This window comes from Pipistrellus kuhlii, unplaced genomic scaffold, assembly GCF_014108245.1.
Source record: "Pipistrellus kuhlii isolate mPipKuh1 unplaced genomic scaffold, mPipKuh1.p scaffold_m20_p_2, whole genome shotgun sequence".
In the NCBI taxonomy this organism is placed as follows: Eukaryota; Metazoa; Chordata; class Mammalia; order Chiroptera; family Vespertilionidae; genus Pipistrellus; species Pipistrellus kuhlii.
The window spans coordinates 100494977-100520681 of record NW_023425515.1 but is presented as its reverse complement, the minus strand read 5'-3'; the positions used below and the strand labels follow the sequence as shown (position 1 = coordinate 100520681).

General features: G+C 38.6%; 2 protein-coding genes across 17 annotated transcripts in view; both read right to left on the bottom strand.

Moving 5' to 3' along the window:
• XRN1 (5'-3' exoribonuclease 1) overlaps positions 1-8434 on the bottom strand; it is a 207972-nt gene extending 199538 nt beyond the window's left edge. For 4 of the 5 annotated variants that reach the window (XM_036447784.2, XM_036447785.2, XM_036447786.2 and 1 more), the window contains exon 1: positions 8252-8433. In XM_036447784.2, coding sequence (XP_036303677.1) covers positions 8252-8326 — 75 coding nt within the window. In that variant the 5' untranslated portion in view covers positions 8327-8433. Of the gene's footprint in view, positions 1-8251 lie in introns of all 5 variants that reach the window. The other variant, XM_036447787.2, reaches the window with a different exon arrangement.
• A 961-nt stretch (positions 8435-9395) lies between these two features.
• Positions 9396-25705, bottom strand: part of ATR (ATR serine/threonine kinase) — a 192446-nt gene continuing 176136 nt past the window's right edge. For 10 of the 12 annotated variants that reach the window (XM_036447780.2, XM_045584129.1, XM_045584127.1 and 7 more), the window contains 6 exons: positions 24026-24176; positions 20886-21069; positions 20186-20339; positions 18640-18791; positions 11481-11586; positions 9396-10293 (listed from right to left, as the gene is read on the bottom strand). In XM_036447780.2, the coding sequence (XP_036303673.1) occupies positions 10120-10293; positions 11481-11586; positions 18640-18791; positions 20186-20339; positions 20886-21069; positions 24026-24176 (921 nt within the window). In that variant the 3' untranslated portion in view covers positions 9396-10119. Of the gene's footprint in view, positions 10294-11480; positions 11587-18639; positions 18792-20185; positions 20340-20885; positions 21070-24025; positions 24177-25705 lie in introns of those variants that run through there. The other 2 variants (XM_036447781.2, XM_045584131.1) reach the window with 2 other exon arrangements.

Below are 25705 nucleotides of genomic sequence, written 5' to 3'. Positions count from 1 at the left end.
AAACCATAAATATACTAGTGGCATCCAGAGGCAGCAAAATCTCAGATATAGGCCAAAAGAACATCTTCACTGATACTGCCCCTAGGGCAATGGAAGCTAAAGAGAATATAAACAAATGGGACTACATCAAAATAAAAAGCTTTTTTATAGCAAAAGAAACCATCAACAAAACAAGAAAGCCCACTGTAGGGGAGAACATATTTGCCAATGTTATCACTGATAAAAGTGTAATCTCCAACATCTACAGACAGCTTATACAACTTAATAAAAGGAAGATAAATGACCCAATTAAAAAATGGGCAATGGATCTAAATAGAATCTTCTCAAAAGAAGACAGAAGGAAGGCCAAGAGGCACATGAAAACATGTGCCAACATCAACAAATGAACAAATGACAAGTGTTGGCGAGGTTGCGGAGAAAAAGGAACCCTCGTGTACTGCTAGTGGGAATGTAGACTGGTGCAACCACTGTGGAGAACTGTATCGAGCTACCTCAAAAAACTGAAAATGGAACTCCCATTTGACCCAGTAATCCCACTCTTAGGAATATATTCCAAGAAACTTAAGACAATTAAAAACCCATTCCTAACTAGGGCAAGCCCCCACCGCCCCAGTGTCTGTGTCCATTGGTTATGCTAATATGCATGCACACAAGTCATTTGATTGCTCTCTAAACAACCCCAACCCTGTCATTTGTCTCTAGATCTATTTTTGTTTATCGAAGTATGTTGATCATTATATCCCACATATGAGGGAGATCATGTGATATCATTCTCTGACTGGCTCATTTTGCTTAGCATAATACTCTCCAGTTCCATCCATGCTGTTGCAAATGGTAAAAGTTCTTTTTTATAGCGGCATAGTATTTCATTGTATAGATGTACCATACTTTTTAACCTGTTAACCTAGTGGGACCTATAAATACGTCAAATGTAAACAATATCGGGAACGGGTAGGGCGTATGAATACGTCCTTGAAATATATGTTGCGTTCTGAGAGGGTCTTTGCACTCAGCCCACAAAGGAGTGTACCAAGACCGTCCACCTCAGGTGATTAGGAAGGCTGAGCTACTGGCTCCTATAGGTCACCTACCACACAAAGCCACTCCATCAACATAGGGAAGCAGCCAAAATGGGGAGACACAGAAACATGTCATGAATGAAAGAAATGAAGTAAAGCAAACTATGGGATGACACAGAGTTCTAAACCACATTTATAAGTTACTTAATCTTCTAAAAACCGCTGAGAAACTTGAAGAGACTTTCAAGGACCTTAATGAGAATACCAAAAAAGTGGAAAAGGACCAGTTAGAAATTAAGCATACATTTCAGACATGAAATAAAGAATACAAAGAAACTCAACTGTAGATCAACGTACCCCAAGTGTCAAACCAAAGATCTGGAATATAAGGAAACAAAAAACACCCAACCAGAGAGGCAGAAAGAAAGAAGAATCCAAAAGTGTGAAGATAGTGTAAGGAGCCTCTGGGATGGCTTTAAGCGTACCAACATCCGGATTTTGGGGGTGCCAGAAGAAGAGAAAGAGCAGGATACTGAAGGCCTATTGAAAGAAATAATGACAGAAAACTTTCCCCACCTGATGAAAGAAAAAGACTTACAAGTTCAGGAAGCGCACAGAACCCCAAAGAAAAGGAATCCACAGAGGATCACACCAAGACACATTATAATTAAAATGCCAAAGGCAAAAAACAAAGAGAGAATCTTGAAAGCAGCAAGAGAAAATGTTACCTACAAGGGAGTACCCATATGACTATCAGCTGATTTCTCAACAGTAACTGTGAAGGCCAGATGGGAATGGCAAGAAATATTCAAAATGATGAACAGCAAGAACCTACAACCAAGATTACTCTAGAGTAAAGATTACTTTGCTGTATTCAGAATTGAAGGTCAGATAAAAAAGCTGCACTGACAAGAAAAAGCTAAAGGAGTTCATCACCACCAAACCTGGATTACATAAAATGCTGATGGGTATTCTTTAAGAAGAGGAAGAAAAAAGTAAAGATAAAAATTATGAACAAAATGACATCAAATAGAAACCTACCAACAAGTGAATCTAAAAATCAAGTGAATAAAAAAATCTGAAGAACAGAATGGACTGGTGAATATAATGGAATCAGGGACATAAAAAGGGAGTGGACTGACAACTCTAGGGAGAAGGGGGTCCGAAGGGTGAGGGAAGAGATTGGACCAAAGTCTTTCACCTATGGATGAAGACAGTGGCAGGGTTAAGTGCATGGGGGGTGGGGGTGGGGAATCAGGTGGAGGGGAGTTATGAGAGGGGTGGGGGGAGAGGAACAACTATAATAAGATTTAAAAAACAAAACAAAAAAAAAACCTAGGCACTAAGGATATACACTGAGTGGCCATATATTGATCTCTGAACACCTGGTGCATGAATTCGTGCATGGGTGTGGTCCGGCCAGCCTGGCCAGGGAGAAGGGACATGGGATGTTGGCCAGCCTGCCTGCTGATCAAAGTCCTGGTTGAGGGTACAATTTGCATATTAGCCTTTTATTATATAGGATATACACTGAATGGCCAGATTGTTACGCGTTCAGAGATCATAATAATCTGGCCACTCAGTGCATATTACCACAGGATTCATCACTGTTTTTAGGCCTGTTCCGTGGAAAGAGCTAGAAAGTTTACACATGTATGTGTATGTCTTGTAAGTTCATGTTGGCACTTCTAAATTCAAATTCAAGACTACAAAGTTTTTACTTAACATTTTATCTATTATATCTGTAACTCCTTTTTTACACACCAATAATATTGGCTCTCAATGAATCAAGGGATGATAGAATTAAAATAACCTTTCTTAGGCATTTACCATATCAAACAAATGGATTTCAAAAAAATAACATTAATATCAACACCACTATTGACTATTTTTGTTGTTGTTTTTTAAATATATATTTTATTGATTTTGTAAAGGGAGAGTTAGAAACATCGATGAGAGAGAGTCATCGATCAGCTGCCTCTTGCATACCCCCTACTGGGGATATGCCCACAACCAAGGTACATGCCCTTGACCGGAATCGAACCCGGGACCCTTCAGTCCCCAAGCCGATGCTCTATCCATTGAGCCAAACCGGTTTCGGCTTGACTATTGTTAATGTAATTTTTTTTTGTCTATGTTTTCCCCATTCTCCCCATCCCCATTTATTTTATAGTTATGCTGCCGAAACCGGTTTGGCTCAGTGGTAGAGCATCGGTCTGCGGACTGAAAGGTCCCAGGTTCGATTCCGGTCAAGGGCATGTACATTGGTTGCGGGCACATCCCCCGTAGGGGGTGTGCAAGACAGCTGGCCGATGTTTCTCTTTCATTGAAGTTTCTAGCTCTCTATCTCTCTCCCTTCCTCCTCACTGTAAAATATCAATAAAATTTTTTTTTATAGTTATGCTACCTATATACTGTCAGAGCATATAGCTATTATAGTAAACCCTCAATTTTGTGAACTTCAATTTCATGGACTTCAGATTTAACAGACAAAATTTCAGGTCCATATGTCATATGTGAAAATTAACAGCATGTTAATTTTTAAATGCTTTTAATCAATAATTGCTTGTAATTAAATTACAGGCTTTTTTGTTATTAATCACTCTTACTTTTAACTAATTTTGGCGAATTGCCCATATGTTGGAAAAAACACTAATTTCCATAATATAAGTAAATATTAGACATCTACAAGTATAGTCTACCTATTTAAATCCAAGAGCCACCCATGTAAATGTCTGAGGAATGATCAGCACATGATCACATTCATTGCATACAGTAATTGGTTCTGTTGTCACCTGGCCTGACTTTTTGCAGCAGTTTTAACTCTTCTCAGTTGTTATTCCCAGTACTCTAAGCCATGCCCCAGCCATGTGCATTTGTTTACTCAAGGGGACTGGTGAATGCACGCATCTACCTGACCTATTCAGTATAAGTTTAAAATTACAATAGTATAAATAGAAAAATTTTCTATGAAATTAAACTTTTCATAAATATTTAATGTTAATCACACAAATATGTCAATATAAAAACATATTAATTTGTCAATTTTTTAACATATGCTACAGAAACCCTACATTAATAATGGACTTAAGGCTTTAATGGACAACCTTGTGCCCAAATTAGATCATTATATTGATGTTTTACTATATATACTAAACTTTCTCTGTCAACTTTTTTAATTTTCATTCTACAAGTAACTTAATGTTCACCACTGATCCTTCCATTGATGTCTCCCTGGTCATTTTTTCTGAAGCTCATTCTCTCTATTCCTCAAGGAAGTACCTAAAGGAACAATATTCCTTGAATCACTGATAACAGTTTACTAGGTAACTAGAGGCCGGGTGCATGAAATCCACCCTGACCTTGGGAAATCCAGGATCATTGGGGGATGTCCAACTGCTGGGATTGGGCCTAAACCAGTAGTTGGACATTCCTCTCACAATTCTGGACCGCTGGCTCCTAATTGCTCACTTGCCTGCCTGCCTGGTTGCCCCTAACTGCACCTCCCCGCCAACCTGGTTGCCCCCAACTGCATCCCTGCAGGTCTGGTCACCCCTCATGGCCTCACCACCAGCCTGGTCACCCCACGCAGCCTGCTTGTTCAGTCATATGCTCATCCCTCACTAACCCCCCTGCCGGCCTGGTTGTAGACACCCATTTTGTGAGGGCATGATGGTCAATTTGCATGCTTTATTATATAGGATTCTCTCTATGCAAAAGTCAGTTGAATATCATGTTACTCCAGTTCCTTCTAGCATAAAAACTGTGATGAAAACCTAATTTTCTTTTCCTTTTAAGACATGTATTCTTTTCTTCTAAATACCCAAAGCTTATTTTTTTCCTTTAAAGTCAAGTAACTTTACTAGAATAGGTGTTGGTGTTGGTCATCTGAATCAATAGTCGTAGGCACCTGGTATATTCTTTCAACATGCAGTTTCAAATATATATATCTTAATTAAAAAAAAGTTTTAACTATAGTTTTAGTATTTGTTGTTATGTTGTCTTCATTTCCTTTTTCAGAAACCCCTATTATTTGTCTTTATTATTACTTTCTCTTGAAACTTATTTTATCTTTTAAATTTTATTCTTTTCACCTTTTGTTTTCCTTTGCTCTTGCCTTCCTATTTAAGGCTTCATTTCTGAAATAATTTTTCCATTTATGTCTGTTTTTACCTAGGTTCTATCACCTTATTCCAGAATTTTCATAATTGACATATGTTGTTCTTTAATGGCTTATATAATTTTCTTTATGACTTTTAGCTCATTCTGAAATTGTAGGTTATTGTTTTGGTCTGTTTTGTATGCTCATTCTATTATAAGCATTTATTCTCTGGAGGGAATTTAGTTCCTTCTTTTTCCTCCTATAATAATTTAGCATGCTATTTGACCTTGATTCATTTCAGTTGTTCATTTCTATGTAAATTTAATTTTCTCAAATTTTTAGAATGAGGGGATTCTGTAAAGCTTTAACTTCACAAAGATCCCTCTTCTGTTTGGGGTTTGGTTGGTGGTTTGTTTCTAAGATTTCTTTTTCTTTTTTTTATGCTCACCTGAGGATATATTTATTGATTTTAGAGAGAGAAAAATATTGATGTCAGAGAGAAACACTGACCAGTAGCCTCAACCTAGGATCAAACCCAAAACCTAGGAATGTGCCCTGACTGGGAATTGAATCTGCAACCTTTTGTACAGGACAATACTCCAACTTAGCCACAGAGGCCAGGACTCTAAGATTTCTTGGCTCTGTAACCCTCTCACCTTTATTTGGACCTACTTCTTTTATCTCTATTATACCTTTTCTTATAAACTTACTAGAGACCTAATGCACCAAATTCATGCAACAGTAGGCCTTCCTTCCCCTGGCTGCCAACACCAGCTTCCTTCTGGCACCTGGGCCCCAGGCTTCTCTTGCAGCCCTGGCTTCATCCAGAAGGTCATCATCGTCTAATAAGCATATTATGCTTTTATTATAATAGATATTCTAATAGATTATAATAGATATTTCACTCATAGCAGTTTCTCTTTAGGGTGAGCATATCTGATGTTGCCCCATTGCTTCCTTCTTCGTCTTGTAGAGATTAAAATACTGATTGGGTCTAAAAAAAAAGGCTCTTGGTAGTTTGTTCCCATCTCCTTGTATTTGGAGGTTTATAGAGATACTCTGATTACCGTGTTTTCCCGAAAATAAGACATCCTCCGAAAATAAGACCTACTTACAGGTTTCCTTCAGGAATCCTCCCCAAAATAAGGCCCCCCTAGGCTAAATATGAGAGATTTGGTCCACTGATTCTGAAAGAAATGGAGTCACAAGAAATTCACCAGGAAATTCAGGAATTGGATTGTTATGATGATGTTCCAGAGAAGATGATGACATGATTGTCATTGAATAAATGAGTAAATTCTTGATATTGTAGGATTCAGTTTGTCTGGTTTGTATTGACAACTACCGTACTACCGTACCGTATACAGGTAATAAATTTCCTTTATTTTCATTTAACAATAAATGTGTACCGTATTCTTCTTCATGGAAAAATAAGACATCCCCTGAAAATAAGACCTAGTGCATCTTTGGGAGCAAAAATTAATATAAGACACTGTCTTATTTTCGGGGAAACAGGGTACATTTTATTGCAATTGTTCTAGGCATTTAAATTTTTTGCTAATTACTCTTTCTATCTTTATGTAAGGATTCAGAGACCAAAATCTATGCTACTACCACAATCACCACCAACTTTCCAGAATTTACCCCTCAACCAAACCTCTTTCCAGCTTCTTTCCCCAAGACTAGCTTTTCACTATTGTGACTCATTTAGGCACCATTCATCTTGCAAGCACTGCATGGTAACCCTTTATAACATCTGCTTTTGTTGCTGTTTTTTGTTAACAACCAGAATCAAACATTTTTGAAAGACATCATTTTGATGAACCAATTGAAAACTATCCTTATTGTTCATATCATAAAACTCCTTTAAAGAGATTATTTTTGTTCTTCAGTAACAAAATCTTCAGGATGGAGAGAATCACATACTTTCACCAAACCAAATTCCATGTCAAAGAGTAACAAGTAAAAATATTACTGAACAAATTATGTATTATCAAATGAGTCTGAATAACAGTGTTCAGTGTTTTCTGAATGAAGGACCAAGAAAAGCCAAAGTTAGCTGTGTCCCTTTCTGCAATGTACTAGTAACCTCTTATATCCTTTTCTCTGGAAAGAAGTGTTTCCCTAAATCTAACTCAACCCATATTTCAAATAAATTAAAGATTAACTACCATTTTGGAATTTTTTTGTAAATTTTCCTCATATACCAAATTTGACTGTAACAACAACAAAGAATTCTTTCTGGAAGTTTTACCCTACCTTCATGCTATAGTACTTGAAAAAAAATTTAACCTATAACTCCACAGAGAGCACGATGGTGTTTCCAGGATTAATATGCACAACCACAAATACAATGCAGTCCACAACTAACTCAATTAGTGATACACATTTCAAAACTAATTATTTTCTGCAAAATACAGAATGGACAACAGATCTACTAAAATCATTAAATGTAACAAACACTAACCTATCACCCAAAGCCTAGCAGTCTGACTGCTTTCTAGTCCCTTCTCAGAGTTCCAATACAGAGTTCTAACACACACACATCTCACACACACACACACACACCTAACACACACATCTAACATAGAAGCACACCTAACACATATACACACATCTAACACACACAAACCCTTAACAGATACACACACACACCCCTCATACACACACCTAACACACAAAGATCCCCAACACAAACACTCAACACACACACGAGCCTCCAAACAACCCTTGCCCTTCCAAGTGTACTTTTGTTCTCTTGGAATGGGACGCGGGTTCGGCAGTGCTAGATTCAGGCGGGGAGAAAGGGGGAAGAGTGGGCAGAGGCTCTCAGGCGCGAGCCGGGTTCCTGTGGGGCGGCGCCCGCGACGCGGGGTGTTTTCCGGGCTCGGGAGGCCCCAGGGGCTCGCGCCCGGGGGAGCTCAGGCCGCTGCGGCAGTAGGACGCCCCCGGAGCCAGCCCCGGACTGAGTGGCCAGCGCGCAGGTCCCCTCGCCGTCACGACCGTCCCGAGAGCCCCTGGCTCGCCCCCTCAGCCACGGGGTCCCCACACCTCAGGCGCCCTCCTTCCCGGACCCCTAGTCGGCCCACAGCGAGCGGGCAGCAGAGAAAGCCGCGGGCCGCTCACCCACCTGATGCTCTTTTACCACTTCGCTGAGGCAGGGGTACCGCTCCGAGATCCACCGGTAAAACTTGGGGACTCCCATCTCCACTTCAACACAATCCCACCGAGGGCCAAACCGAAACCTAACGTCCGCTGGGCAGCCGCCGCCGTCGCTCTACTGATGACAACATACCGCCCGCCCGACCATAGAGTGGGCGCCGTCGGGTAGAGCGGCCGCCTGGAGGCCTCAGGGCAGAGCGGCATCGGTGCGGCGCCCGCTCGTGCTAGGTTTGGAGCGTGCGTGGGTGCTTAGCCCTGAGAATGCCTCTGGACCCTGAATTTTGTCCTGTAGGCTTCAGTCTCCTGGGATACTATCCCAGTATTTTCAATTTTTTTCTGTAATCTTTTTTAGAGTGGAAGGGAGGGAGAGGGAATAAAAGAGGGGAGAAGAGGGGAGGGAAGGAGAGGAGGGGGGAGAGAGAGGGGAGAGGGGGAAGAGGGAGAGGGAGAGAAAGACAGAGAGAGAGGTGAATCAAACCTTCAAATTTGCAACCCAGGTACCTGCTCTTAACCAGTAATGGAACCCGCCGCCCTTTGTGCAAGGGCCCAAGCTCTAACCCCTGAGGACAGGGCCAGGGCTCATCTCAGTATTTTTCAACACAGATTTGAAAAGATCACGTGATTTATTTGGTTTAGTTTTGTTTGGTTTAGTGAGTTCTTTTCTTTGAGGGACACACACACACAACAGTTTCTTTTAAAAATGTTGTTTAACAAGTTTAAAAAAAAAAACACCTAACTCCATCCGGCTTCCTCCATAACTCTTAATATAAGGCCTTCAATTGGAAATTATGTTTACTTTTCACCTTTATACCTTTGGGCTTATCCTGTTTTCCCCAAACTAAACTGCAAAAAAGCAGCGTTCTCTAAAGCGAATTTAAGTGCAATCATCTATTATAAAAGTTTTCCATTTATTTGAATGTAATAATCTCATTGCTTCATAATTCTATAAATTATCTTAAATCCTTGGCAAGAAAAAAACAAATTTTAAATACATTTAAAATCTCTTGAAATTTTTAGTATTGCTGTCTTCCAAGACCACTACATTCAGTATGGCAACATCTTTACAATAACAATATTTATATAGTTTTCATATTCATACTTGTGTTATGTTCTTCCATATCACACTTTTAACGACACAAAAACAGTTTTGCTCTAGCCGGTTTGCCTCAGTGGATAGGGCGTTAGTCTGTGGACTGAAGAGTCCCATTTCCAATCTAATTAAGGGCGCACCCCCAGGGTTCTGGCTTAGTCCCCAGTATGGGGCATGCAGAAAATAGCCAATCAATGATGCTCTCTCATCATTGATGTTTCTCTCTCTCCCTCTCGCTTACTCTCTAAAATCAATAAAATATATGTATGTAAAAAAAAAGTTTTAAGTGAACATAATGATGTGCTTTTTGTTAAGCTATCTATTTTACTAGTTTGACAGTTCCTAGAGGGCAGGGGACATAAGTTCTGTGTACAAATCTAACACAGTGATCTGTCCACATAATTTATTCAGTTTTATTGTCCAAATGAATCATGCTACCAAGTACTTAAAAATAAAAGGTGTAAAATGAAATAAGGCTGGCTTGCTTTATTGCAAATAAATATTTTTAGAGTATGAGAATATTTGTTGTTCTATTTCTGATTATAATACACAGTACATAGTAATAAAGCAGTTTATTTCTTAATAAAAACATATTATTTTAAATGTTAACATAAAGGGAGAAATAATACCAGTTGCTTTGAGAACATAATGCAACTTATATTGTACTTTGTAATTCAATAGGTAAAAACAGAGTAATACCAAATATTTTAATTTTCAATTATTAACATATGTGAAGTGATTTAATTTCACATATATGGGGTCCAACCAAGGTACATTTGGCATAGTAAGTTCTCATCAGTAGCTTCTTGTATAAGGTAATGTACATGTCCTTCAATAGATAAGGGCAGCCCTGTCACTCTGTTTCGGGTCTTGATTACACCTTGCAGTCGCTGCTCGATGTCAAGAACATGGGTCTTGGCCTAAAAAGACGAAGTTGAAAATCATAAGAGTTAAGGACTCAATAAGATAAGCATGTTGATAATTTGGAATTACTACTTTTTTTGTTATTTAACAAATGTTAGTGCCATTTTGTTGATTATTATCCTTTTTGTCAGAGCAAATATGAGAAAAGAAAACAAGTATAATTACAAGATATTGATTTGAAGTCTTGCAATGTTGATCCAATATCAACTATTTAGACATATTTCTGAACTATCTGAAATACCAGGGAATATTAGTAGGGAAAGAAGAAAAATTTTTAGTGTTGATAGAAGAAATTATTTTCAATGTGAACTGTAAAACTTGACATACTCAGGAGCTGAGTGAATAAGTTTGTTGCTATTATAATCCTGACTTATTAGTGCAAGTAAATTTTTTTAACATAACAACTACTAACTACATCTGTTGTAGACTCATAAATGTAACTATTGTATTATAATAGTACTATTACATGTCAACAGTTTACCATGTCTTAATCTAAGCACCATTTTAAGTGCTTAAATAAGTAATATTTTGCAATAAAAATGTAGTGATATAATTTAACAGCTATTGGCAATTTACTTCTATTAGAGTATCAACTGAGTTTATATATTAAGTACTTATGTACTTATTATGATTAATGTAAAATTAGATTAAAACATTAAAGCTGAGGCCTACTGCTCTGTAAGTCCACACAATTTGTGTTCAAATTTTCCCCACTCTATCTCATAATTATAAATTGTCTATGGTTTAAACAAGTGTGTCCTCAACTATGCTTGTATTATACAAATGATAATAATGTTAATATTAGCCGAAACCGTTTTGGCTCAGTGGATAGAGCCTGCGGACTGAAGGGTCCTGGGTTCGATTCCAGTCAAGGGCATGTAACTTGGCTACAGGCACACCCCCAATAGGGGGTGTGCAGGAGGCAACTGATTGGTGTTTCTCTCTCATTGATGTTTCTAACTCTCTATCTCCCTTCCTCTCTATCAAAAATCAATAAAATATATATATATTTTTAAAAATAATGTTAATATTAGTAAAGGTAATAAAGAAAACTTAGGGCATTGGAATATTAGAGACTAGATTTCAGAGTATTCATTGACCAGTCACTGATAGTATTTGGAACCAGTTCTCATTTGTAGAGATATACAATATCAGCTTACATCAAGCTATACCTTCTACTAACCTTTTCATTAACCACTTCCCCAGTTTCATTCAGTAGTGCTTTGGAATGCCCTTTTACCGGTTTACTCCATTCCACAAGAGGATCATGTAGAAAAGTCTTTAAGACACTAAAATGGGAAGAAAACATTGTAAGTAATAATACAATGTTATCTTAGTAAAAAGAATTCTTTTTTTTAAAATATATTTTATTGATTTTTTAAAGAGAGGAAGGGAGATTGATAGAGAGCTAGAAATGTTGATGAGAGAGAAACATCGACCAGCTGCCTATCAGGGATGTGCCCACAACCAAGGTACATGCCCTTGCCTGGAATCGAACCTGGGACCTTTCAGTCCGCAGACCGACGATCTACCTACCACTGAGCCAAACCGGCTTCGGCTTTAAAAAGAATTCTTAATAAGGAAAACACTTAGGCCAGGACCGGTTTGGCTCAATGGATAGAACGTCAGCTTGGGGACTGAAAGGTCCCGGGTTCGATTCTGGTCAAGGGCATGTACCTTGGTTGTGGGCATATTCCCAATAAGGGGTGTGCAAGAGGCAGCCGATCGATGACTCTCTCTCATCCATGTTTCTAACACTCTCTCTCCCTTCCTCTCTGTATAAAATCAATAAAAAATATATTAAAAAAGAAAACAGGTAAAAAGTAAGTGAAGGATGAGAAACTAATGGTATACTCTTCTTATAATACACATTATTCCTATTTCAGTAAAATATGTGAAATTATTGTTTTGGGATTTGAGGAGGGAAAGGAAAGTGGATGGAGGGAAGAGACGATAGAGGAGGGTCAGAGATGTACTTGGAGAACAGTAAAATGGTCTGTGTGCCATCTCTAAATGCATAGTGTAAACTGTTCAATGAATATTTTATCCCCTGGCATGTCTCCACAATGACCAGAAAGTATTAATAGCTACCATATAAACAGACCTAGCCCAGATTTTTCTATTGTGCAGTAGATGTCAAATCCAATTACCTATGGAAAAAACCCACTTAGATATCTTGTAGGCATCTCAAATTCATTATTTTCAAAACAAAACTCATGATTCTTCCCCAAACTATTTCTTCTGTATTCCTCAAATCAGCAACACCTTTCATCCACTGTCTCTTGCTTCCTCTTCCTAGAAACACCTAATCCTACTTTCTGAATCTCTCTAGAATAGGGGTGTCGAACTCAATCAGAGAAGGGGCCAAAATCTAAAATCCAGCCTAAATCGCGGGCCGAATGGTTTACTGAACAGTCATAAACTGTCATTGTGATGGAAACGCAGCGGAGTGCAGTGATGACAGCGCGGTGCGGGCCACACTGCAAGGCCTGGCGGGACAGATTTGGGCCTCGAGCCTTGTGTTTGACACATGTGCTCTAGAATCTCTTGACTTAATCTCTATCTTGACTGTCACTACTTCAGCCAGTATTTGCCTCGGGTCCTGCAACAGTCCTCTAACTAGTTTTCTGGCCTCTAGCCCAAACTGGAACTGTAATTTTTCTACAATGCAAATCTGATTATCTCATTTCTTCTTTTATTTTCTTCTTAAAACCCTCCATTGACTTCAGATTGTTTTCAGGGCAAAGTTTAAATGTGTAAACCGACCTCATGTGGACCTTTCATATGTTCTGCTCACACAACTTCCTAGGAATAAAGTACTTAAAGTATACCCTCTAGAATACAGTACTGCATTTCTCAGGGAGGTCATGCCTTCAATACCACTGATATTTGTAGGAAGCAGCTATAGGGTTAACTCTCGGATTGACCTGTGGCAGGGCCACAAACAAGTCTCAGCTTGGAGGGCAGAGACCTCTTAGCATAATTAAAGTTAACATTATAGCCCTCCCTAGTTCCTTCCTAGGAAGCTAATGCGCTGTGGGAGGTGCAACAAGTGTTGCCAAAACAAGGTGAAACACACAAGAACACTGTAAAGATGTTGACCACTTCCCATGTTTTGCTTTGTGTGTTCTGACTATAAAATAAAGCCTCAGCTTATAGGCTGGGTCTTTTCTGTGTCCTCATCCAGGCATGTGAGATCCACCTAGCCCCAGCTGTATTCTCTTGTCTTCTTTAATCCCTCACTTCCCCTCCACAGGTTCACCCTTGGCCATCTGGCATGGCACAGATATTTCTTTCACTCAGAACACACTTTTCCTTTTTGTGTGGCCAATTATATTTATCTTTAAGGTCTTAACTACTTCCTCTAGAAGTTATTTCCTGACATATTTCAAACTAGTATAGGAGCTCCTACTTGAGTGTTTCACAGGATGTTATACTTCCTCTTTCAGAGAATTTGCTTTTGCCTCTGTCTAACCCATTTATGTCTGATAGACAGCTTTTATATATAAAGGTGAGTAAATAAACTTTAATCCTTTTTACAAACTAGTTGATCCTTGAACAATATAACTATACAGGTCCACTTATATGAGGAGTTTTTACAATAATTATGTCCACTTCTATAAATTTTCTCTTCCTTATGATTTTCTTAGTAACATTTTCTTCTCTCTGGCTTACTTTATTGTAAGAATACAATATATAATACATATAACATACAAAATATGTTAATTGACTATTTCTGTCACCCAGTAAGGCTTCCAGTCAACAATAGGCTATTAATATAATAGTTAAGTTTTGGGGGGGTCAAAAGTTATATGCAGAGTTTCCACTGTGCAAGGGTATTGGTGCCCCTAACTGCCAATTTGTTCAAGGTTTAACTATTTCCTCCAGCTAACATAACATCTAATGGTGAAAGATGGACTTCTTTAGCCCTAACATGAGGAACAATACAGGAATGCAGACTTCTTTTCATGTTTATTCAACATTGTTCTAGCTAGGGCAATCAGGCAAGAAAAAGAAAAGGCATTAAGATTGTAAAGGAAGACGTAAAACTATTTTCAAATGACATGTTGTAGAGAGAAGATTTTAAGGTATCTACAAAAATAACTCTTAAAAGTAATAAACAAGTTCAGCAAGGTTGTAGGATATAAAATCAATATACAATTATCAGTTATATACACTAGCAATAAAAAATAAATTTATTTTTAGAGTAGCATTAAAAGCAATAAGGCAATTAGAAACATTTTTTCAAAAGTTAAATAACTTGCAAACTAAAAACTACAAGACATTGAAAGAAATTAAAGATAAATAAATGGGGGGGGATTTCCACATTCATGGGTCAGGAGACTTAATATTGCAAAGATGGCAATAATCCCCAAATTGATTTATAGATTCAATGCCATTCCTATAAAATCCAGGCTGTTTTCTTGCAAAAATTGACAAAATTCATATGGAAATGCAAGGGACCCACAATAGCCAAACAATCTTTTTTTTTTTTTTTTTAAGTGTGTGTGTGTGTGTGTTAGTGATTTCAGAGAAGGGGAGGAAGAGAGGGCTAGAAACACCAATGAGGAGAATCACTGATCAGCTGCCTCCTACAGGCCCCCCACTGGGTTCAAGCCCATACCTGGGCAAGTGTTCTGACCAGGAATTGAATTCCAGGTTCATAGGTCGATGATGCTCAACCACAGAGCTATGCAGGCCAGAAAAGCCAAACAATCTTGAAAAATAAATAACATTTGGACTAATCACACTTCCTGATTTCAAAACTTACTATTATACAAAACTACAGTGATGAAGACAGTATCATAGGTTAGAAATGAAGATAAATGGAATAAAACTGGGAATCCAGAAATAAATTCTTCTATATATGGGCAACTGATTTTTAACAAAATTGCTAAGAAAATTAAATGGAGAAAAAAATAATCCTTTTAAAAATGGTGCTGGGACAACTGGATATGCATATTCAAAAGAATAAATATGGAACCCTACCTGATACTAGATAGAAAAAAATAACTGAAAATGATTAAGGATCTAAATATGAGAGCTAAAATTATAAAACAGAAGAAAACATAGGTATAACTCTTCATATCTTGTAATTTATGCAATAGGTTCTTAGATAATGACATTGAAAGCACAAATAACAATAAGAGACAAATTGCAATTTATCAAAGTAAAAACTTTTACACTTCAAAGGGCATCAAGAAAGGAAAAAGACAACCCATATATCAGACAAAATATTTGCAAAAAGTATCTCACAAGGGGCTAGTATCTACTTATATAAAAGAACTCTTATAACTCAACAATAAAAATATAAATCTTATTTAAAATGGGATTTGAATAGACATTTGTCCAAAGAGGGTATATAACTGACCAAAAAACAAACAAACACATATAAAAAGATATTCATCCCTGGTCACTAGGGAAATGTAAATTATACTCACAATGAGATGTGGGGGCACCATAACCAGCAGCTAGACATGGCTCTCTTGGGAAAATCCCCAAGTTGTTGCCTATTGTGTGCTGTCAGTAGGTTGGTAACAATACTTGGTTTCAGGTGGCTCTAGCCTCAGACCTGGTTGGGGCTCCCCGATATCTAGGAACTGCCCATCACATAGCCAAGCCAGGGTAAAGCATGCAGGAACAAGTAGCAGCTGAGCAACATCAAATGCAGGCAAAAACATGTCTGAATCATTTACTTGAGCATGTTGGTCTATGCCCAGATCAGCCTTCATTAAAGATTCAAGGGCCACAAGCTGAGCCATTAAGCATTGACACTGTAGATGGGACACTATCTTCCCCCCACACCTGCCCCCAATTAAAGCATTTACCTATCTTGCCACTGTTTATGTGGGGAAGTTAGACAACTCAGACATGAGTGGGAGTGGGAAGTCAGACTTCTGACAGGTCTTTTATACTCTTGAATTAGGAAGAATAAAAAAAAAAAAAAATGGCAACAGTCCTCAGAATAGCACAATGAACCTTGTATACCTATCCATATCTGACCACCAATTACCCACAACTGTTCTACCCACTTCTATATGTATTTTTCTTTTCCAAGCAAACCTCGAACATCTGGATACTTCTTCTATAAATATTTAAGAATGCATCTGTTCAAGATAAGGGCCCTTTAAAACATAATCACAAAAGTGTTCCCACCTAGAAAAAGTCAATAATTTAATTATTATAAGTCTACTTAATTTTTAAAAATCCACAATGAGATACCACTTCACACCCACTAGGACAGGTAAAATTAAAAATACATATAATCAGAGGTGTTGGTAGGGGTGTGGAGAAATTAAAGGTCTTAGACATTGCTAGTGGGATTGTCAAGTATTATAGCTACTTTGAAAAAGGTTGAAAGTTCCTAAAAATGTTAAGCTTAGAGTTAACATATGAGCCGGCAATTCTACTTCAAGGTATATCTAAAAGTATCCTATCTAATAAAAGAGTAATATGCAAATTGACCGTACCTCTGCTACACCAACAAGCCACGCTCACAAGCCAATCAAGAGCAAATATGCAATAAACTCAACCAAGATGGCTGCGGCCACAGAGAGCAGGAGGGAGGCTGGGGTTTCCCAGGCAATGGAGGAAGCCAAGCTTTCCGCCTGCTCTTGCCGGCCTAGGCCTCCATTCAAGACTACAAAGTTTCAATGATAGAAGATACATAAATCCAAACAGAAATGGTGGCAGCCACAGAGCTGGAAAGAGCAGGAGACTAAGGTTGTCCCCGGCAATGGAGGAAGCCAAGCTTCTGAAGCCCTGGCCTGCCTTGGCCTCTGTTTCAGGCTACAAAGTTTCAATTATAGAAGATACATAAATTCCAACAGAAATGGCTGCCACCATGGAGCAAGCAGGAGGCTTGATTCCACTCTAGGCTACAAAGTTTCAACTGTAGAAGATAAATAAATCCCAGATACCAGGGCCTCCACTTGGGATGCCAGGGGGAGTGGCCGGCCTGCAAACCATCACAGGCCCCTTGCCCAGGCTGCCCCATGTCCCAAGGGAACCCCCACCCTGATCTGGGACACCCTTCAAGGCAAACCAGCTGGCCCCCACCCATGCATCAGACATCTATCTTATCTAATAAAAGAGTAATATGTAGATTAACCTTCACACAATATGGCTGCTCCATGTGGTCAAAGATCCTGTCCCCATGTGGACACAAGATGGCCACCACAAGATGGCCAGCAGGGGAAGGCAGTTGGGAGGGACCAGGCGGGCAGAGAAGGGAAGTTAGGGGTGTCCGGGCCTGCAGGGAAGGGCAGTTGGGGGGGACTCAGGCCTGCAGTGGAGAGCAGTTTGGGGGGACCGGCCTGCAGGGGAGGCAGTTAGGGGTCACCAGGCCAGCAGAGGGAAGTTGGGAGTGACCAGGCCAACAGGGAAGGGCAGTTGAGAGGGACCCACGTCTGCAGGGGAGAGCAGTTGGGGGTTACCTGGCCTGCAGGGGAGGGAAGTTAGGGACAAACAAGCTGGCAGGGGAACAGTTAGGCATCAATCAGGCTGGCAGTGATTAGAGGTGATTAGATTGGCAGGCAGAAGTGGTTAGGAGCAATCAGGAAGGCAGGCAGGTGAGCAGTTGGGAGCTAGCAGTCCTGGATTATGAGAGGGGTCCCAGATTGGAGAGGGTGCAAGCTGGGCTGAGGGACATGCCCACTCCGTGCACAAATTTCATGCACCAAGCCTCTAGCTAAGTATATATTTACATAAAACTTACACCCAAAATTTCATAGCCACACCATTCACAATAGCCAAAAAGTGGAGACAATCCAAATGTCCATTAATTCATGAATGGATAAACAAATTGTTTCCATACAATGTAATATTATTTGGCAATAAAAAAGAATGAAGTATTGATACATACTACAGCATGGATAAACCTTAAAAGCATTATGCTAAGTGAAAGAAAACAGACACAACAGGCTACAGGTTGTAAGATCCCATTTATATATGAAGAATCCAGAATAGGCAAATCCACAGAGACAGAAAGTAGGTTAGTAGTTGCCAAGGGATGGTGAGAAAGTAGAGATGGGGAATGATTGCTACTATTTCTTTTGGGGGTAATGAAAGTGTTTTATAACTAGATAACAGTGATGGTTGTTTTTTATTAAGCAGTGATAGTTGCACAAATTTGTGAATATACTAAAAACCACTGTAGAATACACTTTAAAAGAGTGAATTTTATGAATTGTAAATTTTATGGTATGTAAATTACATAAAGCTTTATTTTAAAAATTCTACTTAACCAATGCAAAGTGGCTTCTATATAAAGAAAGCACACTTAGGAACCAATAATTACATTCTAACTTACTATAAATTGTTTACAAAATATAGGTGATTACCTCATTAAAGGCTCTCTCTGATCTCGCATCAGCCTCATTGTAACTTCACAAGCTCTTCGAAAAAGACCTTCTGTTCCCATAGGACCCATTCCATTAACCATATTATGAGTCAGGCGAAATGGAACAATTTCTGGAACTTCAAAGGTTTCTCCCTTAAAACAATACATTTTATTAAAAAGCAACAATGTTAGAATTTTAAAATCTTTATGCAAAAAAATTTAGAATTTCATGTCTAGACTCATTTAGCAAAAAGCAAACATATTTATATTTGTTAACTATGTTAGAGCTCATATCACAAAGGATTTATTGTATATGACTATGACTCTACCTTTGCTATTTGGGGAATGTAAGTGCAACCCCTTGTATAAGATCTAGAGGATGAATGGACTCACCTTTTACTGAATTACTATGGTAAACAGCATTAAAGAGAATTTCTTACGCATTCAATGTTTTATTTTATATTAACTTCCTTAATGTCCTTCTTGAATAATATAAAGTACTTACATGTATTGTCATATATTTTTTTTCTTTAAAACTTTCATTTTAAAAGAGTAGAGGAAAAGATATAGCCAAGCATTAGATGTTCACATCACTCAGATAGGAAATGTAACATGGAACGTAATGTAGTCCAGGTCATTTATTTTTTGTCATTCTTTAACCAGCCTTTCCTAGGACTTTTTCATCCCTCCAGTTTCCCTAAATTCCTTTCTTGTATAAGTTAACATATACCAATGGCTTATCTCTGATTTGTTCTCAATTTGGCCTGTGACCTTTTTTGTATTCCTGGGACAGCAGAAGGCAACCAATAGAAAAGGAGAATGAAGAAAAAAGTGGTCTACCTACTAGTCTGCTTTCCAAAATCCTAACATTGGAAAATTGGAGAAGATCTTCGGGAGAATCCAATTACCTTAATTTTCAGGCCCTACTCTAGACCCACAGAATCTGAATCTCTTGGGATGTTTCCTAGGTATCTGCATTGAAAAAAACCCAAAAATCCTCTTATCCTGGGTGGTGTGGCTCAATGGTTGAGTATAGGCCCATGCACCAAGAGATCACTAGTTTGATCAGGACACATGCCCAGATTGTGAACTTAATCCCAAGTACGGAGCTTGCAGGAAACAGGTAATAGATGTTTCTCTCTCATTGATGTTTCTATTTCTCTCTCCCTTTCTCATTCTCTAAAAAAATCAATGAAAAAGCATATTTTAAAAAAACAAAAAACAAACAAAAAAACACCTCTTAGATGACATGTTTGGAAACCATCATATTAAACTACTGTTTCTCTAAAAGTGAGACTCAGTAAAATGAAATGCTCTGTCCATGTGCATGTAACTAGGAACTAATTGAATTAGAACTTGAACCTATGTTTTAGACTCAATTTCAGTGCTAGTTTTACTATATTATGCTTCTGAGTTTTCGCCATCCTAAGTTGCTTTACAGAAGGCTATGGGATATGTGACTCACCTATGACTATAACTGCTACCAATGAGTAAAGAAAATTAGTAGAAAACATACAATTACCTAGAGTAAAAGTCACATCATATACCTTATTGAAGAGACAGTTGAAATCCACATGCACACATTCACCAGTCAAAGAATCAAAGAGAATGTTTTCACCATGACGATCTCCCAGGCCCAGGATATAACCAACCATTGACATAACTGCGGTGGAACGGCAGTATGCTGATCTGCTACTGTACCTAAAGAAAATGCCTATCAAATATCCTCATGTATATCAGGTAACATAAACTTAAAATACTTTTTTACTAGTATATCCAATCATAATAATCCTATCTAATAAAGAGGGAATATGCTGACCCTCATGCTGTTGCAAAGATGGCAGCGTCCACAGCCAATAAGCAGCGAATATGCTAAATGACTCCCCTGCCCTCAAAGATGGCAGCACCCACAGTCAATAAGAAGGGAATAAGCTAATTGACTGCCATGCCCTCAAAGATGGCGGCACCCAGTTTCTTCAGCCAGCCCAAGGCATAGGCAAGCCTCGGATGGCGGCTGCCCAGCTGCTCAGGGCCAGCTGAGGCTCAGGTAACCAGGGCCAGCTGAGGCAGCAGTGGCAGCAGCAAAGGTGTGATGGGGCGTCACCTTCCCCTGATCACCAGGTCACCTCCCACCCCTGAGGGCTCCCAGACTGTGAGAGGGGGCAGGCGGGCCTGAGGGACGCTCCCCTCCAGTGCATAAATTTTCATGTACCAGGCCTCTAATTTATTATAATCTTGGTAACTTACCATGATGTCGGATCAGGGAATGTTCTCAGAAACCACTCATGAAAAACAGGAGGATGTCTGGGCAGGAGAAATTCTTGGAATACTTTGAGTTTTTCAGACAAAGCTGCTGCCTTTGGTAGCATACACTGGCGAAGTTCCTTCCCTGTCATATAAACTCCTGTAAGGCAGAGTAATTTCCATGAATCTTCATAAGCCAAATGAGGAAAGAGGAATTTATTGTTCTTAAAAATAGGACAGAAAACCTCTACTTTTATTTAAATTGTTATTCAAGAGCAGAATTGAAAAATTTTCAATTATGTATAGATAAATTTATCTTCTTGTTCATTATAATTGATGTCAAATAAAACCAATGTTATGGAATAAAATAATAATAATACCAGAAGACAGCACACAGAATAAATCCAATGTGAATAGTACCCCTTGTAAAATTGCTGCAGCCCTCACTAAAATTATAGTGATCTCCCTGTTAATCAGTATGTAGTATAGGTAGATCCACACAGAATCATTACTAAAAAACCTACTATGGTGTTCTGGAATAATTTACTCTGTGCGAAGGCTAGCCCATAAGATTCACAGTATACCTGGTTCTTAAACTAATCTTGCAAAATGCAAATCATCTGGGGAAGCAAAACTTCTCATATATTTGTGAGCCATGTTAGATAACTGCTTTGACTTTATCAAATGCCTTTTAGGCTCACCTTGGTTTGGTGCTTTTTAAGATTAATTAGTAAAACAAGGCACAGCTAAAAGTTTGATGGACAAATTTGCAATTTGAGGTTATTGGGAGTTAAATGTTGCAGAGTACAATTGTGTGTTCATAATAATGTGGGAAATATATATATATACTTCTACATTATTTCATCCTTCTAAATAAAATAGTCAACAGCAAGTTCCAGAAATCAGATTCAAATATGTTTGAACTACAGTTCTGCAACATACTAGCTATGTGAACTTGGATAAATTAGTTGACGTCTCTGGCACTGATTATAAAGAAGAAATAATTAGGCTTGTTAACAACAATAAATAAATAAAATAACGTACACAACATACTTAGCACAATACATAACTCATCAATATTATTTAATGTTATGGGTTGAATTTTATTCTGAAAAAAATGTATTGAAGTCCTAACCCTTGGTACCTATGCACGTGATTTGAAATTATGGTTTTTGACCATGTAATCAGATTAAGAAGTCATCACGGTGGTCCCTGAATATAATTGGTATCCTTACAAGAAGAGAAAACAGACATAGAGTTAGGGAAAATGCTATGATGTCTGAGGCAGAGAATGGGCTGATGCACCTATAAGTATCAATAAGAAACATAGAAGGTTGATGATGACACCAAAGAAAAAGGTTTGGAACAGGTTCTCCCCTAGGGCTTTTAGCAATATCATTATCATACTCACACCTGATTTTGGACTGCTAGCCTTTAGAACTGTGAGAGAATAAGTTTCCACTGTTATAACCTGTTTGTACTGCTTGTTACAGCAGCTCTAGAAAATTAACACTTATACTTCATTCTGATATATTTATTTATTACTAGAGGGCCATTGCATGATATTCATGCGCAAGAACAGGCCCCTGGCTTCACTCCCAGCCGCCGGAGAGCGGGTAAGTCCCCGCTCCCCGGCCACCTGGGGTCTGGCAGTCAGAACATACCCGCTGCCAGGTGGCCTGGCTCCAGCACATCCTTGCTTCTGTCTGGAGCACCACTCCAGTAGCTTCCTCTGCTGCTCCCCTTGCCCTCACAGCAGGCTTTACTCCGCTCTGTGCCTGCATATGCAAATTAACCTATATCTTTGTTGGGTTAATTTGCATACTCACTCTGATTGGCTGTGGACATAGTGGAGTGATGTTACTTTGCATGTTTCTCTTTTATTTAGTTAAGATGTATTTGCATCACATGCATTTTAAAAAGTAGAATTTTAGACTTAAAAAATTTCATTACACAGAGTTCTCATATATCCAAATCCTAAATTTTCTTATTTTTCATTACAGTAATATAATTATATAAACCAGAAAATTAATACTACTATACTATTATTAATCTTCAGACCTTATCTAAATTTCACCAACTGTCCTACTATCACCCTTTTTCTGGGTCAGGATCCAATCCAGGATTCCATATTGCATTCAGTTATCATGCTTCCTTAATGTTTTCAGATATGTGAAATTTCTGTCTTTATCTTTCATTATATTGACATTTTTAAAAGTATTCTGAGCAGGGGGGTGGTGATTGGTAAGGTATGTACACATATAATACCTTAATGAAAAAATGAGAAAAATAAATGAAAAAAAAATAAATGAAAAAAAATAATAAAATTCAAACTCAAAAAATAAAAAATAAAAAGTATTCTGAGCAATTATATTTTTGTTATACCATTGCAAAGTTATTACTTTTTCCTTTTGTAATTAATAAACTATCTTTGAGACTCTGTAAATAATCTGTGTCCGGTCATATTTTCCCTATTTCAGCATCCATTGAGATTCACTGCCTGCAACAATTATTACTATGGTGTTTGCTAATTGGCAATTTTCTATTTCCATCTTTTATTCACTGCAATTCTAATATAAAAAAGAACTGTTTGTACTTCCTTATTTATTCAAGTATTTGTTTACATTGGTGTGGATTTATTTATTCCATGCGTAATAATTTAATACTATTATTATCTATTTTGGTGCTCATTTATGCCAGATTTGGCCAGTAGTAGGCTCCACTTCAATTCTAATAATTTCAGTTTCATTCCAGCCTTCCCTTTTCTTTTCTTTCTCTAACAGTGAAAAACTAGCTCCCATTAGCCACAATATATTTGCTTATTTGCTAAAATCTAGTATACACATTATCATTCCAGAATTGCTAACCAATAACTCTGTGAAAAACAAATTTCCTATACATTTTTTTAAGCTAACACAATCCTTCTGGGATGAAAATAACAAAGGAATTAAAACACAAAAAAGAAAAAAACAAACACTTAAGTACTTCTGTATATAGGATCTCATTTGAATGGAAATTTCATCATGGTTTATACCAAAAGAATATGCTATGATATGTGTTAATAATAATTATAGCATATTATACATGTTAGCAGCTATTATATGCAAATTATATACTTATATTATAAAAATTAATCTTAGTACCCTTTTCTTTATATAGTTTGGTGAGAATAGGTCTCAAGCCAGCTGTGTTGTTAACCCATTCAATAATCCCACACTCATCATTCAACGGAATAACTGCATATGTTCGAATATGAAGTTCTCTTCTACGAGATTCTGCATCTTTTCTTAAGCACTATGAAAAAAAAAACACAAACACATAAAATTAAAAATCTCTAAATGATATATCAAATATATCTAAAGATTGTTCATTTCATAGCAAAAGAAGGTCAATAAAAAGTTTACCATGTAGTGTAGATGAATAAATTTTCAGAATGACAGGCAAGGAAACTGGTTAGACAGTATCCCTAATCTCTTTCTAAATCATTAAAATTGACTTGGGAGAGAATCCAAGATGGCGGCATAGGTAATACCTAACTGCAGCCTCATACAACAATTTCAATAAAATACAACTAAATTACAAAATGGACATTACCCAGAAATACAGGAAAGTCGACTGACTGGAAATTCTACAACGAGAAGGAAAGGGAAAACCAGAAGGAAAATCAGAGGAGCTGTAAAAGCCTAAGGTACGGAGACACAAATTGCACGCACGGAGAGGACGGAGTCAAAGAGGAGTGGGAGGCTGAATGCCTGGCTGGTGTTTCCTAGCGGGAAGGAGATAAAAGCTCCGACTGTGCTGAACCCCAGATCCGATAGCACTGAACTCCAGTTCTGGACCAGACCATGGGGATCCAGGCTCATACAGAGGGAGTCTGGGCTGTTAGGCGGAATCTCAGGGGAGCAGCGAAAGGCAGAGCCCCCAGAGGCGTGCACATTACGCGCAGAGGAGGGACTGTTGACTCTGCTGCTACATTGCCCTAGTGTAGGGGTGTCGAACTCAATCAGAGAAGGGGCCAAAATCTAAAATCCAGCCTAAATCGTGGGCCGAATGGTTTACTGAACAGTCATAAACTGTCATTGTGATGGAAACGCAGCGGAGTGCAGTGATGACAGCGCGGTGCGGGCCACATTGCAAGGCCTGGCGGGACGGATTTGGCCCGCGGGCCTTGTGTTTGACACATGTGCAGTGGAAAGGAGACAAAAGCTTTGGACTGTGCTGAGCCCAAGTTCCGACTGTACTGAACCCCAGTTCTAGGCCAGACCCTGGGGACCCAGGATCATACAGACAGAGCCTGGGGTATAAGGTGGAAACCCAGAGGAGCGACGAAAGGAAGTCTCAGAGGCGTGCACATTGCGTGCAGAGAATGGATGGTTGACTGCTGCTGGATTGCCCTAGCGGGAAGGAGACAAAAGCTCCGGACTCCTCTGAACTCCACTTCCAACTGAACTGAACCCCAGTTCCGGCCTCATTGGGGTAGAGCCTGGACGGTTGGTAGCAGGTGAAACTTGAGGGCACCTTTCTCTCAGATGTACTTGCAACGAGTAGTGAAAGACCCTGAGGAATACTGAGATTCAGGAGCCTCATAGGGCGTGGCTGACTGAAGCCTAGGCTGTAGGCTCCACCGGGAAACTCCGCCCCATCCAAGCTCAAGAAAGAGACTTTTAATGCTACCAACTCAGGGAAGCTGCAAAATGCCAAGATAAGGAAACAGATCACAAATGAAAGAAATGTAGGACAAAAAGCGACTGGATATACAATAGAATTCAAAATCAGGTTTTGAAAATAGGTTTTTCAAAAATTTCCTAGAAAAGGCCGATAAG